Source organism: Ruditapes philippinarum, unplaced genomic scaffold, assembly GCF_026571515.1.
Source record: "Ruditapes philippinarum isolate M1 unplaced genomic scaffold, ASM2657151v2 ctg17007_1_1_1_1, whole genome shotgun sequence".
Classification (NCBI taxonomy): domain Eukaryota; kingdom Metazoa; phylum Mollusca; class Bivalvia; order Venerida; family Veneridae; genus Ruditapes; species Ruditapes philippinarum.
Window position 1 is genome coordinate 779 of NW_026855564.1, and position 17,627 is coordinate 18,405.

The following is a 17,627-nucleotide window of genomic DNA, read 5'->3' on the forward strand; positions in this document are numbered from 1 at the left end:
TATTATCATCATTATTTTAAGGCAAATTTGCATTAAGTGGATTTGACGATCAAGTTAGAACATCAATCACAGATAACACATGGAATTCATTATCTCCGTCCATTTGAATTAATTTCCGTAGTACATAATGGTTAAATACAAAACAAAATGGCGGTGTCAGTATTTTAATCTATTGTCTCCGCTAAAACGCAATTTAATAGGGTACGTACGCACTTTGCATTTTAATGCCACATTACGTTGCATTTTTGTAAAACAACATAAATGTGCCCGGATGAACTCATTTTCGTTCGCCGCCATTTTGTTTTTGTTTACTGCTTGCCAATGTGATTCCTCTAATTGGGTCTATTCAATACAAAAAACTATGAAGGCCATGTATCCCTGGCAGACAGACAATATACATTAGCGTGATAATTGTTGTTTTTTGGATGTGTCTTGAAAAAAACATTTCAATACATACCGTCTAATACCTCCATTCAATCTCGGCCGAACTGTTTGCTTATTAAACACCCGCCATCTTTGAGTGGCACTTTAAAGCTATACTTATTTTTTAAGGGATAATATCATCTGCCTTTCAAATGGGATTAGCAAATGTGATTAAAAATAAGTTGTGTATTCGTAATTGTATGTTAATTGTATTTTTATTGTAATGTTATTGTATTGTTATTGTATTGTTATCGTATTGTTATTGTATTACGTAACTAATCCTTAATCGATTACGTAACTAATCCCCGATCCCGATCCTGCTCAGGCTCAGGGGAACGCTTCGCTATCATTTCCATACTACTGACGTAACGGATATTTTTCAGAAAATTTATTAAAAGCAATAAATTTTAAATAAACCAATCATTTACGTACACAAAAGAATAATTTTTAACAGATGACCTACTTTTAACATAAAAATACAATGTACATACCTTCCGGTACCAATGCAGAGCTAGCATTTTTCTCCGAGGGGTATTTTCGTGGGTCACATGTGATTACTGATAAAAACAGTTTTTAAGAAAAAAATCTATATTTTTTTTGCATTAAATCTTTTTCAAGCAATTATCATTGTTTTCAAGATGATTAAAATGTCAGAAAACCTAAATAACAAAAACGGCGGGAAAAGGAACAGGTCACTATTACATTTGGAGGTCTCACATAATTTATTTTTTTACAATTGTGGCATAGGAAAGTGTCACCAAGTCTCAAAAACTCTAACTTCTGAGCAAATGTCAAGTGGACCCATCTATGACATTTATCACATCTCCCACACTTCCTGTAAGTGAGATATGGGCACTTGTTCCTGTCTTGTAGGTAGAAGAGGTGACCAAACAGAATAGTTATGTAAATTAATTTACTTACCACTTCCGGGTTTTTTGGCATAAGGTACCATCAGTCATTTGGCAAAAAAAATTACTATGTTGAGACCACTTTTCATCAATGAAAGTCACGTGACCTGTGCTTGGGAGAATAGTCAAATTGCAGCCGAACTGTCAAATATTTTTAGGACTCTGGTGTTTTTTAAAGACAGATTAGAAAATTGTCAACTTTTGCGATTTAGGAAAACAGGTAAAAATCTTTGTATCTACATTAATGTTATTTCTACTTACCTTTCTAACTTCCTTTTTGGAAAAAAAACTTTGGCAGTGTTTACATTACATGCAAACTTCTAAAAAATTACGCGACCGGAACCATGTGCGTGCTCAAAACTTATATATACCGGAAAACGGTGAAACCACGAAAATACCCCTCCCACAAAAATACCCGACGTTGGGATATACTGGTTGAGTGCTATTGAAATTTTGAAAAATAAATAAAAAATATATGGACAAGAGGGCTTTGATTTTATAGTCATACAATTTCGCGATCACGTTAAATTGGGTTGGTAATAATTTCTTTTAAACCAGTATAGGACCTTAGCAGTTTGTCCATGTCTCTTCATTTAAGGATGTGTTCACTTGGTCTGGACACTGCAGGATGATTTAATTAAAAAGAATATTCCTTTTTTTTTACTTCAGTAGATCTAATTATATTGAAAGTTATGTTTCTCATTAAATAATATTTTTGTATTTTAGCACGAGATATCCGCATTTTTACCCTATTAGAAAAAATGACTCGACAACAGACACAAATATTGGACACTGTTCATCAGGTATTTGGTGTCGTGTCAAAGTTGGAAAGTCAAGATGGTGGTGGACCAACTGAATTGCCTGATGATATTCATTTACCAGTTACAAGCATTGAAGAGCTGGAGTTGGTTGAGACAGGTTTACAAGAACCTGGTTGTTTCAATGGCTTGGTAAATTTATTTTCATTAGTTAGAAATATGTTAATTTTATCTTTGCACGAAATGAATTTATTATTGTTTTTGAAAACAAAAGTGTTTTTGCTGAACTTTTTTTTAATGGTCACTAAAATATTGCACACTAGTTTCCTGTCCGTCATACTGGTTGAGTGTTCTTAAAGTTTTTGGCCTGTCATTTAGTGTGCTTTTGTTTGTAACACAAAAGACCATTTATATTATTACTCTAGTGTAAATATGTAGACATTATATTTATAACTAGTGTAATATAGTATTTCTTAAATAGAGAATATCTTGTTTTTTTTGCATGTAAGATTGAAAAATATTTCACTGAGCGAACACCAGATGAAAAATATTAATTTCAAATGACTTTTGCATTGCAACGAAAATGAAAATAAAATACCTGGTGTTCACGAATGAAATATATTTCAATCTTATATGTAAAACAAATAAATTTTTTCTTTTATTTCATGCTTTTTTCGTGATTTTAAAAATATTTTTTACTGAATTTGCTGTCTGCGTCGCGCATTCCTCCTGTCACATCATCAATTTCAGGGCTTCTCGTTAGCATTTTGAGACTGGGGCCAGGGTCCATGCAGAGGGGGAATTTTGCATGATTTTCAAAATATTTTTCATTTAAAGGGGATTTTTTTATTTTTTCGGTAAGACTTGAAATTGTGCGAACATGTTGGAATGCTAAAAAACTGTCCGGAACATTTTATTTATATATACATACTAATTTTTCGATAGCCGTTCCAAGAATACATACTAATTTCTGGTTGCCAGTCATGGAAATACATACTAATTTCTGATTTGCCCGTCCGCGGAATACGTACCTATTTCCGGTTGCCGTTTGCAAAATATATTCGCTGATCGGCATTTTCTATGCCTGTTAAATATTTATTTCCAGGGATTTCAAGGGGGATTTTTTTTTCGGTTTTAGGGGAAAAAACACTTTTTTGGTGGGGGAATGGGGCCGATATTCGGCCCCAAATTTTATCAAACGAGAGCCCTGAATTTTGAAATACAATCCTGTTAAATCCAATTTTGTTACACTTTTAACATGATAAATGATGACATCGACTTTCTTTTCTTAAAGAAAGAACATTTACGTATGACGGCATTTTTTTGGGCCTGTTATTCCATTTAGTTATATTCTTTTCATCTGCATTCAGATATAGTCCGGCTACAGTGAAAATGATATATTATAAATTTCAGTAGTGGTTTATCAAAATATTATCTATTACAGTGAAACACTGGAAAAGCATGAAATAAATGGCAGAGCAACAGATAAGGTGCGTATTTGCGTATTTACGCAATTAATTTTATAAAATATGCAATTGATTTTTTAAGAATGCGTATCAAAACCCATTAAGAAAAATAAAATATGCAATTGTCTTAAAAACCCGTGCGTATTGTCATTTTCATCACCGCAAAATTAATCTGTCGTACGCTCGTAGTTTTTGGACAAATTATATTGATATGCATGCTATCCGAATATTCCCGAATCAATGCTAACTTATCAACGATCTCCGGTCTTCGACTGTCCCCGTTCTCCAAAGACCGACTAAGCCATATCAATAAAGCACGAGAAAGGCGATTTGTCTACTCGGGTCGACGGTCTTTATAGACCGGCAGAGACCGTTGATTTTGCGGAGACCGTCAATAAGTAGGTCCCAGCTGTATCAATAGATGCTTTGAAAGCAATATGGCGTCGTACAAAAGGGAAAATGATTTTTAACAAAACATTCGTAAATTAAAAATTAGTCAGAAAAACAAACTTGTTAAAAATATTACGAAATATAACATGAGCATTTTATATAAAAAATAAAACAATTGTGAAAATTTCTGGTGAATTTTTAATCCTATTTTCTTTTTAAAACAGTTTAAATTTTATTGATATTGAAACCATAAAATTCATATCTTCATAATTGAATACCCAATTGATCTTGAAATCATGGGTATCGAGTTTTGGAATACCCAATTAAATGGAGTCGATACCCAATTCCAAAGGAAATGATGGAGAAATACCCAATTCACTTTTAAAGCTTATCTGTTGCTCTGAATGGCCTTATTACACTCCTGTGAATTATGTGTCAAATGCTTTTTGAAACGTTAGAAATGTTTTTAGAACAAAAATCATATATTTCAGGTCACATACCTGACACTGCAAGGAGGTATCACAAGAAGCGATATGTCAAAAAGAGTCATGAAACACTGCATGTCAAATCAGTTGGCACTTCAGTTCAACTGGTTTGGCAAGAAAGGGAAGAGAGCGTTTGGGAAACTGAAGCTGGCCAAGGCAGTGCAAAGTAATTTTTTATTTTCATTTAAAATTTTATGGATAACCAAACACATAATTGTTACAGACAGTAAGAAACCTGCATATTTGACTTAGATATTTGATTAAAAAGAAGAAAATATATCACTATGTTCTCACCTCTGCATAGAAAAAGGATATTTTATAAAAAAATAATATATCCCAAACTGTGATTTTATTGCTTAATTTAATGTTTGGAGTTCAAATGCGAGGAATTATATCAGGAGGGAGTAGCCTGATTGATATAATGATTGTATTCGAATATCATAGTGATTTTATAATGCAGTGAAATCACTTTTTTGGATATATTATTTCGATTCTAACAACAACAGATAAATACTGCCGTACCTAGTATTAAGGTACACTGCGTCTGATTTGTTTCCATACTCATTTTCAGCGCCTCGCATTTTTAAATGCTAATGTCACATATCTGTAAATGGTTTCGTCACATGTTTAAATACAGTGATTTTATTGCATAATAACACACTTCAGGTCCTTCTGTGTTTAATAGAGGAAAATGCGGGTTGTGTTAGAATATTATATAAATTTTGGATAAAGTTAATATTTTTTATGATGTATACCTTTACTTGATGTGTTAATTGATAAAAGCATAATATTCAGTTTAGACAGTGTTAGCGATTTTCCCTAACTTTACTGAGTACCTGGGACTCAGTGCTAATAGATCTGTTACGTCCCAATTCAAATCGAACGAGTCCTCAATTACAAAAATGTCAATGTTTGCATAACTTCATAATACAATCAAATTTGTGACTGTTGATGTTCGCGGATACCATTGATAGGTTGGCCCAAAACGAGGCCTAGCACTTGCTCCTAGTCTACGTTTGGGATATAAATCTGCATTGCTAATGAGAAAGGAACAAATGAAAATGAGGTGAAAGTCAAGTTCTTATAATACAATTTATTTAAAGTGAATAGAAAATCATTTTCAAGCAGAGCAAAAAAACTTAAGAGAGAATTGACCAATTATCGGGGAAAAAGTGTTTCGTCCCAGGGACTCAACAGCCCTTTTTTTCTTTCCTCCCTGGCAATTTTAGCGAGTAAATTGATATGTTTACTCAGTAAAGGCGAACACTGCTTGAATGTATGGAGAAGTTAATATTTTAATTAAGTATATCACAAAAATTTGAGGAGTATATATATAGTCTACCACTACATGTGTCTATAAAGTTCTGCCAGAACAAATAAGTAGGTAGATCTTATTTTCTTTTTTAATTATACTTACAGAAGCAGTCATGAAATGTAAAAAATGTACAGCAGCTGAAGTCGAATTAGATTGTAGAGAATGGTTTCGAAGTGCATGTGACAGAGACGGAGGCCGTAAAAGAAGACAAAAAACCAATGAAGGTGTCCCAGAAACACCCACTGAATAGAACTTTTAAATATATTTATAGCGAAATTGAAAGAAAAAAGATGGCTCTTTTAATTTGGAAGTAATGTAATGTCATTCTAGCCTAATAGTTCAAGAACATATAGCCTAAGAAGAATAAATCATACATAAATAGTGATATAGTTAAACTAAACATTATTGAGATATATTTAAGAAACAATATCGGTTTCTGTGTTGTTCATCGGCTATTTAAAATCAGTTTAAGCTTGTGTGTCAGGCAGGATTATATATATTGTGTTTACATCGTTGCTGGATTAATGATTCTTCAGCCCCTGACCAGTTTAAAGTGACACCATTCTGGCACTTGTATGAACAAGCTGCATACTTGGGATGACGTTTTTATGGTGCTTACGAGTTTGCGTCAATTTGTCTTATAAAACTTATATCAATCTGTTGGTCGGTGAATGTGAGATGTTACTTTAGCATCATATGAAAAGAAGAAAAAAAGTGAACTGAAAACATCAGAAAAAGTGCGTTATTATTTTTGCTGTAAAAAGAATTTGAAAACTATTTTATTGAGGGAGAACAAAAAACAGCGGCATATTTGTGTAGTCCATAATCAGTGCTTATTGGAAGTTTAAGCCGTTAAAATCCTTCTTTGTTATAGAAACAAAATCTCAAGGAGTGTTAGATTTACATAAGATGTACATATTGTTATTGTTTTTACTCATTCAGTATTTCAATCGCACATATCAAATATTGAGATTATGGTCATAGCTTCATGATAATCAAATAATTTTTACAATTATAATACTAAATCCTGCGATTTGTGAATCTATAATTCAATTATTGTTTTTGATTCGTTATTATAGGTTGTTTTTTGTTTTATGCTTTGTAAAAATATTATAAATCCATTTTATTACCATGCCTTGCCAAATGTATAGTCAAGTCTAGTCTTTATTTTTTGCATTGTTTTTTACATTGTTTTATTCTTGCATTTATTTTCTTTAATAATTCTGCATAATTGCTGATATTTTTTATTTATTTTTTTCTATTATTGCATAATAGCTGAAGTATAGAGAAAAAAAAACACCAATACAAATGCAATGTTGTAGATTCATTCTCAGTTTTTAAATGGAATTTAAATCATAGCTTTTGAACATATTGAGTTTTATTATTGGCATTTTTAATTTGTTTGTTTACAATGTTTTACCAAGGAAGCAGAACTAAATTGAATTATTACTAGTCTTTTATATCTTTTTTAGCTCGACTATTCGATAAGAGTAAGTAGAGCTATTGTAGTCACCCGAGCGTCGGGTCCGTTTCGGCGTAACCACTTATGTTAAAGTTTTTGTAATAGTTCAAATATTTTCAAAGTCCATTGACATATGGCTTTGAAACTTTGCACACTTGTTCACCATCATGACCCCAACCTGTAGACAGGAGGAGGTAACTCTATCAAGCATTTTGACAGAATTATGCCCCTTTTTCGACTTAGAATTTACGTTCAAGTTTTTGTAATAGTTAAAATATTTTCAAAGTCCATTGACATATGGCTTTGAAACTTTATCAAGCATTTTTACAGATTTATGCCCCTTTTTCGACTTAGAATTTACGTTAAAGTTTTTTGTAATACCTCAAATATTTTCAAAGTCCATTTTTTTTTTGGGGGGGGGGGGGTGTTGTGCACTTTTTCTCACATACTTCTCAAATATTTATAACAAAACTATGAAAAATGGATTGTTTGCTGTTATGTTATTGGGTTTTATTTGCAGTCTGCGATAAACAATTTAATTTTGATAAAGCAACAAATACTAGCTAGTTTACAGTACCATTGTCCTTTAAAAATACAAATATATTTTTTCCAATCCTGTTAAATTCTCTTTTGACTGTGATGTTAACTGCTGTACACAATTAACATACATTTGTTAAAAAAAAAATATTGATTCTATGATATACATGTATATTTGCCAAATGAAAATAAAAAGCTTATATTTAAGCTCAATTGTGTTTTTTGTTAATTGGAATGAAAAAATCAAAGTAAAATGTTTTATTAGAAGAAAAATTAAAGGTTAATTTATGTCGGTATGACACCGGTTTCAAATCGATCTAACGATATACAGCCGATATCGGCCCGACTTGTAGCCGGGTTGCACATCCGACATCTGTCCGATATAAGAAATCGATATCGGGCCGACATAACAACTGATATCGGGCTGATATTGGACCGATATAAAATGTTTGCTGGGAAACACTTGTTCTGCCTTCACGAAACTGAGAATCCCAGTTGTAGAAGGTTGAACGTGATACACATTTATCAAAAAATCTTTTTTAAGCCTCTGAAAGAGGTGGCAGGGCTTTTCACCTTCTGCAACCAGAAACTGTATTACACAGCGTTGTTCCTCTAACAAAGAGTCCATGATAGACGAAACACCTATCATTTATCAGAGTGCAAATACTGTGTATACACAACTATCATCAAAAATAAACTGACCACGTTATTGGTGAATGAATGTAGTTTTCACCAATATATAATGTGTGTATATAGCTGCGCGTGGAAAGAGAGGAGCATATTTTCTGACCGTCCCTCGTATTTGTTTGTTGTTTTTTTCTGACAAGTCAAGTACTTGAACTACATTGGTAAACGCTTTGCCAGCTAGCAGCAACCAATAAAACCCACGTGACCAGTGCAGACCAAGATCAACGTATGTACTTTACCGGTTAAGTTACTACATAATTTGAAATTTTCCACAAAACTATTGAATGGTTTTCTCAATATATACAGATAGGCAAGTCAATCTGAGCCGCGTCACGACAAAACCAACATGGTGCGTTTGCGACCAGCATGGATCCAGACCAGCCTGCGCATCCGCGCAGTCTGGTCAGGATCCATGCTGTTTGCTATCAGTTTCTCTACTTGTTATAGGGTTTGTAAGCGAACAGCATGGATCCTGATCTGGATCTGGTCTGGATCCATGCTGGTCGCAAACGCATTACGTTGGTTTTTCGTGACGCGGCTCATTTAATATCTTTATAATTACTATACTTATGACATTCTTACTTTCTGTTTGAAACAATATCTTTCGTACACCTGTCCAGATGATATTTGACAAACTGGTCACAAAGATGTTTTTCCTCCTCCGTTAAATCTGCTGGACCAATATGAACATTTTCTACATTGTATACCAGTTTACGCCATCTAAAATAAAGTTCAAGAGTACATTTTTCGTAATTAGTTCAATAATTATCTAAGACAAAAGCATCATAACGCATACAAATGTAGTAGTATAAAGGTACCTAAAAAGTGTTTATTATTTGCCAGTAGTTTTGGTGGAGCGCATGAACAAAGGCAGGTATCTCATACCAGATTACGGCATATCAAAATAGCAAAAAAACCTTATTTGTTATAAAACATACCATATATATATCAGTGCTTAAATTCATTTGTCAAAGTGCTTCATTGTGCACTTCAAATTTGAGCTTAAACTGAGAAGGACTTTACTCAAAGTGAAAAATATTCTTATAAACAACATTAATCATTTACCTTTGACACCGTCAAAAGGATAATAGGTAAGGATAAGGTTTGAACACAATAACAAAGTCTAGGAAGACTTTACGCCTGTCTAATTTTAGGATGAGCTTCTCATGTTATAGTAATAGATGCAACAACCGGACTTTTAAACTGTATCGAAAACTTATATTTGAGCCGCGTCACGACAAAACCAACGTAATGCGTGTGCGACCAGCATGGATCCAGACCGCGCAGTCTGATCAGGATTTCTGCTGTTCGCTTACAAACCCTACAACAAGTAGAGAAAGTGATAGCGAACAGCATGGATCCTGATCAGACTGCGCGGTTGGGCAGGCTGGTCTGGATCCATGCTGGTCACAAACGCCCTATGTTGGTTTTGTCATGGCGCGGCTCATATTAGGTATTATTTTCTTAATTAAGACATATACATATATCTTTAAAAGGCATTACCTTTTTATAAATCGTTGAATTATCACCTGGACGTCGAATCCGAAAAGTGCAAACAGAACAAAGTTCTGGAAAAAAAAATTGAATTATCAAACACATACCAAGGAAAGGTATATATATTTTACAGTGTATTTTTAGTATAGGCAGAAAAAATATGTACAAATTATGAAAATTCTTATCCGGCTTTTCACGTTACTTTTACACAACTATCTAATTACATTTACTTCTTTCATTAAAGGTGAAAAATATAAATATATCATTATTTAATATGAAATTTTCTTTGGAAATATTCAAGAAGCAAGCGTTAAAGTTCTCTGAGGATATACGCCTTGTTTCTTTTTTTTCGGCCTTGAGCCGTTTGTTATCATCTTGATTTCCGGTAAATAGAAAAGGCTTTTGTGTAAATACGTGATGGATTGAGTGAGATTTACGACAATGAAGTTTATTTAGTTTTAAAGGGAGACACAGGCAAAATTCTCATGTCTTCGTTTTAAATTTTTCATTCATTATTTTGTCCTCAAAATGAATACATTAGGCAGTCATAAAACAAAACTTTTCACCTTGTAAAGAATATAATGGTGGTTTCCTAACTTGACCCACGTGGGTTAGGTTAGAGCGTTAAGATTTCACAATAGTTGTTATAGTGAACCTTGAAAACGTGTCAAATGACTGACTTTGACTTTTCCCGATCATACAATATCGAAAATATCTAAAGTTGTAACTTTCAGTGTTTGTTCAAGTCACATTACTTGTTTTAAAGCTACTCGTGATTCTGTCGTCGTCAAAATTACGTTCAACATATATAGATGTATTTACGCTTAAAACCAAAAATATGTAGAATTGATATAGAAATTCATGCCTGGACTTTAAAAAATGTCATTTTAGCGGGATTTGAGTACACAAGATCATTTTAATATTTTTGTCACTAATTTGCCTGAGTATCCCTTTAAAGTGTGGGGCTTGAGTGAAAGTCAGAGGTAAGATTCGCTCATCAATTTTTTGTTGGAAGAAATATGTGCAAGTCCACTTGTAATAAATTATACCTGTCCATAGTTAAGAAAGATACCTAGGAACTCTGTCTCAATGTAAATACCGGATTTTGAATCATTGAACAATCTCCATGTGCAGAGAAATAAACTCTGAAAATGCATAAATTGTTAATCTTTTAAAAGAAAAAAACATTATGTTTAATTTACTACTAATTTTCGGTTATTTCTGCACCCTTATTGTCATATACTTTAGCATAAATATAATACGTTATGTCAAAAACTGTACGATCTATTTATTGTTAATGTGTAATTTTTTTAGATATAACGTGTGTCAATAAGTAATTTAAGTACAAAAAGAGGAAAGAATAAAGAAGTCTACATACCACAAACATTGCAATTTGCGAAAATATCAGTAACACGAGAAATTTTCCATATGGCGTCTGGTTAACACGACCTTTCATTTTGTCATTTTTTGAAGAGCCTCCTTCACATATCTGTATTTAGAAATAAAGTAAAAAGATAAAGAAAAATACATAAAAATGGTATAACGGACTACAACTGATTTGAAAAATTGAATGTTATTTTCCTAATGAAGTAAAATAAGATATACAATGTATAATCAAACCATGACCATGTATATTATAGACAGAACACCAGTTAAAGGCCTCAAAAATACTTTTACTTTTATTCCTTATAAGTTTTTTTATTTAATTCCTCATTGGCCAATTAACGGAACCATGTTTTTCATCTGTTTATTTTTGACAACAAGTTCATGGCAGATAAAGTTACATTTAGCGCTCCTTTTTTCAGGTATCAAGTATATAACTTTTCTCTACAAATTCATGTTTGCCCTTTCTGAAGAATCAAAAATTCATTTTTTGCTGAGACATTATATCACAATTATATAATCTTTTGATAGAAAAGCATTAAATAACTACGGAAGAGCATTAGTGCCAGGTGTATGTTTTTTATTAACTCGAAATTTCGAGTTACTAACTCGAAATTTCGACTTACTTATCTCGAAATTTCGACTTACTAACTCGAAATTTCGACTTACTAACTCGAAATTTCGAGTTACTAACTCGAAATTTCGAGTTACTTATCTCGAAATTTCGAGTTACTAACTCGAAATTTCGACTTACTTACTCGAAATTTCGACTTACTAACTCGAAATTTCGACTTACTTATCTCGAAATTTCGAGTTACTAACTCGAAATTTCGACTTACATTGCGCGACATTCATTGGTTGCCGGTGAAAGCAAGGATTGAATTCAAGATACTTTCTTTCGTGTGTAGCTGTTGCACACATACTGAACATATCCTTCGCTTTTTTGTGGAGGGGGGGGGGGTTGTAAAATCACACTTTCCACATTTCCGTGTTAACCGGGTGTTTCTTTTTCTTAAGCACACATACAACCATCATGTGGAGAAACAACAAGTCCAAAACCCACCCTATTGTAAACTGTGCAATATCATGTGTTAAATAAGTTTTAAATGGTGTGTATACGCCAGTAAGTCTGTCACGTTTCTTTATACTAATAATGTTTTTGTAACATTTATTTATTCATTATTTACTAATACTTGATACTGATTCATATTGTGTTGATAAAAGTTGATAAAAGTGATACTTGTCGTCATATATATGTTGGGAATAATATAAAAGCATCCGATTTTACAAGAAATATAGTCAGTCCAACAATTTTGGCAAAGGCCTTAGCACGCCCTATTTTGGCCACGCCGCGATACTTTCCTCAGATGTCCCACACGTGAAGTATAGGATCGGTTTATTTACAGGGATGAGAAGAATATGATTAGTGAAAAGATATGTTCGAACAGATGGGATACAATACAACGTCTGAAGAACGCCTGAACGTACAAATTAAAGGAAGCCTTGTATTTTTTAGGTCGGGTGTGTACATGCCATTACTTAGTTTAAGTTAAAGTTCAATAGTTTTTGTCCAGGCACCCGTTTCTCCATCTCTGGAATCGTTCAAAGGCACTGCCTACTGTATCTTATACCATCTAACTAATAACTTTGTCCATTCTTGTAATGTTAATAAGTCGAAATTTCGAGTTAGTAAGACGAAATTTCGAGTTAGTAAGTCGAAATTTCGAGATAAGTAAGTCGAAATTTCGAGTTAGTAAGTCGAAATTTCGAGTTACTTAGTCGAAATTTCGAGTTAGTAAGTCGAAATTTCGAGTAAGTAAGTCGAAATTTCGAGATAAGTAACTCGAAATTTCGAGTTAGTAAGTCGAAATTTCGAGTTAGTAAGTCGAAATTTCGAGTTAAGTAAGTCGAAATTTCGAGTTAGTAAGTCGAAATTTCGAGTTAGTAACTCGAAATTTCGAGTTAATAAAAAATATACACCTGGCACTAATGCTCTTCCGTAAATAACAGATCGTCAGTATGACAATAATATCTAACTCAATTATTACTCAATGAGTTCCTGAATACATGTATATCATAATAATTATACAATCAAATAGAATAAAAATGAAAGCGAGAACTATTTAAGAAAACAAACAGCAATTTGTATGTACACATAGAATTACAATATATGACCTCTGAAACGTTTTGAATATCATTCCCAGCACTTTGTATGTTTTTCACGCCCCGACAAGCCGGAGACCTGCTCTTCCTTGAACTTTGCAAGGTGCTCTTATCATACTCAGATTTATCAGCCATTACATCTATAGCATCAGCTTTATCATCAGCGTCCCAGTAAACTGCAATATAACACCTTCTATAAATAATTCATCTGGTCTTACACATCAAAATGTTTGCTTTTTTTCTTACAATTCTCTCCGCTAGTCAGTTGTCAAAGCAGTAAATGTCAGGTCAGTGACGTAAATGTCACGTCAATGCCGTAAATGTCAGTTCAACGCGGTAAATGTCAGGTCAACGCGGTAAATGTTAGGTCAATATAGTACATGTCAGGACAATGTAGTAAATTTAGTGTCAGGTCAGTGCAGTAAATGTTAGGTCAGTGCAGTAAATGTCAGGTAAGTGCGGGTCACGTCATGTCCAATCAGTCAATATAGAGTCAGTAGGTAAATGCCGGTCGGCATCCGGCCGATGCAGTCAGTGGCAGGTAAATGTTTTTATGTCAGGCCAATACGTTCGTCGTAAGGTCAATATAAGGTCAATGCGGCTGACGTGCTGTCAAAACATTCAACGTTAGGTCAATATGGTTGACATTGTGTCAGTGCCGTCAACGTCCACTTGTCCACGGAAGAGTAACATAAATCATGCAGTTTTTTTTTCATTTCACTACGTTCTGATTCGTGCATATAAAACAATGTAGATTAAACTCATGCTATAAAATGCTGCAATCAATTAACTGATTAAGCATGTATTTAATTTCCGAGAATATACTTTACCTGTATAATCATCGTTGTTGCTTCCATAATTTATTGAATTATTTGTATTAGAATATGTCCTAGAATCGTGGGTCCTGAGAGAGTCGGTTAATATCAAATTTGTTCTACTTCCGCTGTGTGCCATTGTTTTAAATTTTACATCTTCATTCGCAGTAGTGAAGGAAATAGCATCTAACACATCATTGGCTTGTTTCACATGACTTGAACGACGAAGTATTCGTTGATGTAACACCAAAAATGTTATATTTAGAACAGAACAGAATGCTAGGACCACCACTGATAATGCATCCGCCTTGTTGTTATAAAATAAAACAAAGAATAAAGCTCCGAATTTAAAGTTGAAAAAATGGTGTATTTTAAGATAAGAAGATGTACATAAGAATTTGCATTCCTAAAAAAAATCAAAGAGTGATTTGATTAGTTCTAAACTACTTTCTGCTATATGCTACTCTTTTAGGCCTATTTATAAAAAAAATATATATTCACGAACACAGAAACGGTACAACCGTGAAAAAAAAATAGTTCTCTGAAACTAAATATCGACTACATTTGCTGAGTATTGAAGCAGAACGACTGTCATAAAATGAATTTCTGCATGTCGAATTGTCGCTCCGCTGAGTGACGGACGAAAACACCAAAATACGACAAATTCAACATTTGTCGTATTTTTGCTCCGCAGGGTGTAAAGTGGTGACTTTGTCGTAATATCGAGTATCACCGCTAGTCACTTTGTCGCATATTCGTGTTTTCGCTTGGCGCCCCGCAAAGAGAAAATACGACATGGCACTAATCAGCCACCATAATGAGGTATTCTCGGGAAGATGCCATATGAACTCGATATGACTTAAACAAAAAACATAAATGGAAAATATTATAAAGACATGACATACCTTAGTTGCGCCATAATGGAACGCATTCTCGTGCTTATAGTCTATACAGTCCCAATTTAACGCCATCAGAAAACCTATACATATAACAGGAAATCTGAAATTATTAAAATACTTATGTCAATATTTCAATTTATATAAAACATATTCTTCAAGTTTTTATATTCCACATTTTATCAACTTGTTTGATGATTTGTACTATTCAGTTTGAAAAAAAACTATGCCATTATTACTCTTAACGCAAGATATGGTATACACAAAAACAAATTTACTTACTATAAGATTACGAATGTAAAAGGTTAGCTAAAGTTTCATAGCAACTCCTTTCTAGGTTTGTCCAGGTCAGGCAGTAAAAAATAATGAAACAATCTTATGTTGGGATTAACTTGAGCACCGTAAAGACAGGGCAATATTCGTAAAATCAAATTACTCTGTCAATTAGGGTAATTACCCAATCAAGAAACTTGTCTGAAAATTCTTTAATATACATTATCCTTATGATACAATATGATCTCCCCCGTGGAGGAATTTTTATCGTAAGTGCATGATTCATAAAACTTTTATACTGGTCTACTAGTTAATGCTATATTAGGGTCATAATTAATATAAATTTTGTAGACACAAATACTTAAATGTGTATTTCCTACATAAGTTTATGAATTAAGTGGCCCTACATCTAAAAACATGAGTCAGTTTGGTTAAGGTCAATAGGACAATGCTATATGCTAAATAGCTAAGCTGTAGACATTGTAGTTTCAAAAAGTGAAACCTAAATGTGTTACCCTATATAAGTCTATTTAAATTATGTTATCTCCGAGACGTTGTCAAATTTGATTTCAAGAAGCCCAAACCAATGTTCTGCACATGGTCTCATTATATGTAATATTTATTTCTATCTGTTCAAAAGATACAGAACGGACACGAAAACTTGAACTTTTTGCAAAATGACAAAGTGTGACCTTGGCCTAGACCTGAGGAAGGTCAAAGCTACGCTCTGCACATTTATCATAAAATGTTTAACAGTTCTGCCAAGTGGTTACTAGTTCAAAAATACAGACCGGACCAGAAAACTGTGAACGGACGGACGAACAGGTACATAACAATATACGCCGAAATGTTTTCGAGCATATAAAACTACTATGCTTATTTACAGGTAGATACCAAAATTCAAAAGATTACACACCCAACAGCCGATATGATCAACCATTTTCTGACTCGAACAACGAAGTCTAGTGACTTTCTATGAAGTAAGTATATCACACATGATAGTACCACTGTGAAACATCTGCTTGTAAAGTCTCCGAATATTGATACCACGAACTGTGCATACTGCATCCACGTGACTTCCGTGCTGTATTTGAACATAATCATGCCAATGCAAACAAGAACCTACAAAGTATGTTAAAATAAATACTCCAGAGACATTTTGCTTAAACGGAAGTGACATAAATTGATCTCATCTAAAGCAACCATTAACCTGCTATATATAAATAAAGGATTTGTCATGTATCTTATCATCAATCGAAAATAAGTGAAGAAAACAGTGATTGTTCAGACAATTCATGCAAAAAAGATCTTAAAGGGACTCTACTGAGGTATTTTGACATGATGGGACTGAAAATATTTTTTCCAGATAAATGTACCATTTGATGTAGGTTTAGACCAATAATCTTTGTGCAAAATTTCAGATCATTCGCGCAATTCGTTTTACCACAATAATTATTCAGATTGTAAACAAATGACCCAAAATGAAAAGCGTTTAAACGCTTTTCACTGCTCTTCACTCAAATCGGGCTAAGAAATCATTAAAATACGATTTTCAATTTATTTCATAGTATATTTCTTAACCATCTTTGCATATATTTCTGTTTAAAGTGCCCTAGCTCATTTATGTAAGAAATTCAAATGTTATGTTTTTAGGCTTTTAAACCTCAGTGGAGTCCCTTTAACATTCGAGAGACATTTTGGCTGGACCATTTCATAATGACGAGTATGGAACTTTAACTTGAAAATCAAAACTGGTTGAAAAATGTATAAACCAATTTGAAAATTTTGACATATTTTATAGTATATAACATACCAATTAGATCATTTAATAAACATACCAATTAGATCATTTAATAAACATACCAATTAGATCATTTAATAAACATACCAATTAGATCATTTAATAAACATACCAATTAGATCATTTAATAAACATACCAATTAGATCATTTAATAGGCGTTTATAACAAAATATCATTCAAATCCGCCTAGTTCTTTGTTTTATGAAGCATTCTAAGTTACATGTCAAGAAATATATAAATAGATTATACATACCTGTGATGGAACAAGACACAGTAGAAACTGGTGAGGCATCTGTTGATGTTTTTTACCAAGTAACAGCAGAATGAATACCCAAATCTAAAACATACAAACATATAACTAGCATCTTTA

The 17,627-nt window shown here is 33.1% G+C and overlaps 2 protein-coding genes across 3 annotated transcripts; one reads left to right on the forward strand and one right to left on the reverse strand.

The window, feature by feature from the left end:
* Positions 1 to 2,057: 2,057 nt before the first annotated feature.
* Positions 2,058 to 8,200, forward strand: LOC132743705 (uncharacterized; the record flags this gene model as incomplete). 2 transcript variants are annotated; one of them, XM_060732259.1, is given in 4 exon segments in its annotated part: positions 2,058 to 2,281; positions 3,534 to 3,579; positions 4,437 to 4,596; positions 5,850 to 8,200. In XM_060732259.1, coding segments are annotated over 4 exon segments (465 nt in total). In that variant the 3' UTR covers positions 5,996 to 8,200.
* Positions 8,201 to 9,009: 809 nt separating this feature from the next.
* Positions 9,010 to 17,589, reverse strand: LOC132743704 (uncharacterized). The gene is made up of 9 exons (XM_060732257.1): positions 17,511 to 17,589; positions 16,372 to 16,577; positions 15,192 to 15,285; positions 14,302 to 14,593; positions 13,484 to 13,647; positions 11,304 to 11,414; positions 10,975 to 11,070; positions 9,935 to 9,999; positions 9,010 to 9,151 (listed from the first exon to the last, which is right to left on the reverse strand). Exons 1-9 carry the CDS (start codon positions 17,547 to 17,549, stop codon positions 9,010 to 9,012), a joined length of 1,209 nt encoding a protein of 402 aa, XP_060588240.1. The 5' UTR covers positions 17,550 to 17,589.
* Positions 17,590 to 17,627: the final 38 nt, after the last annotated feature.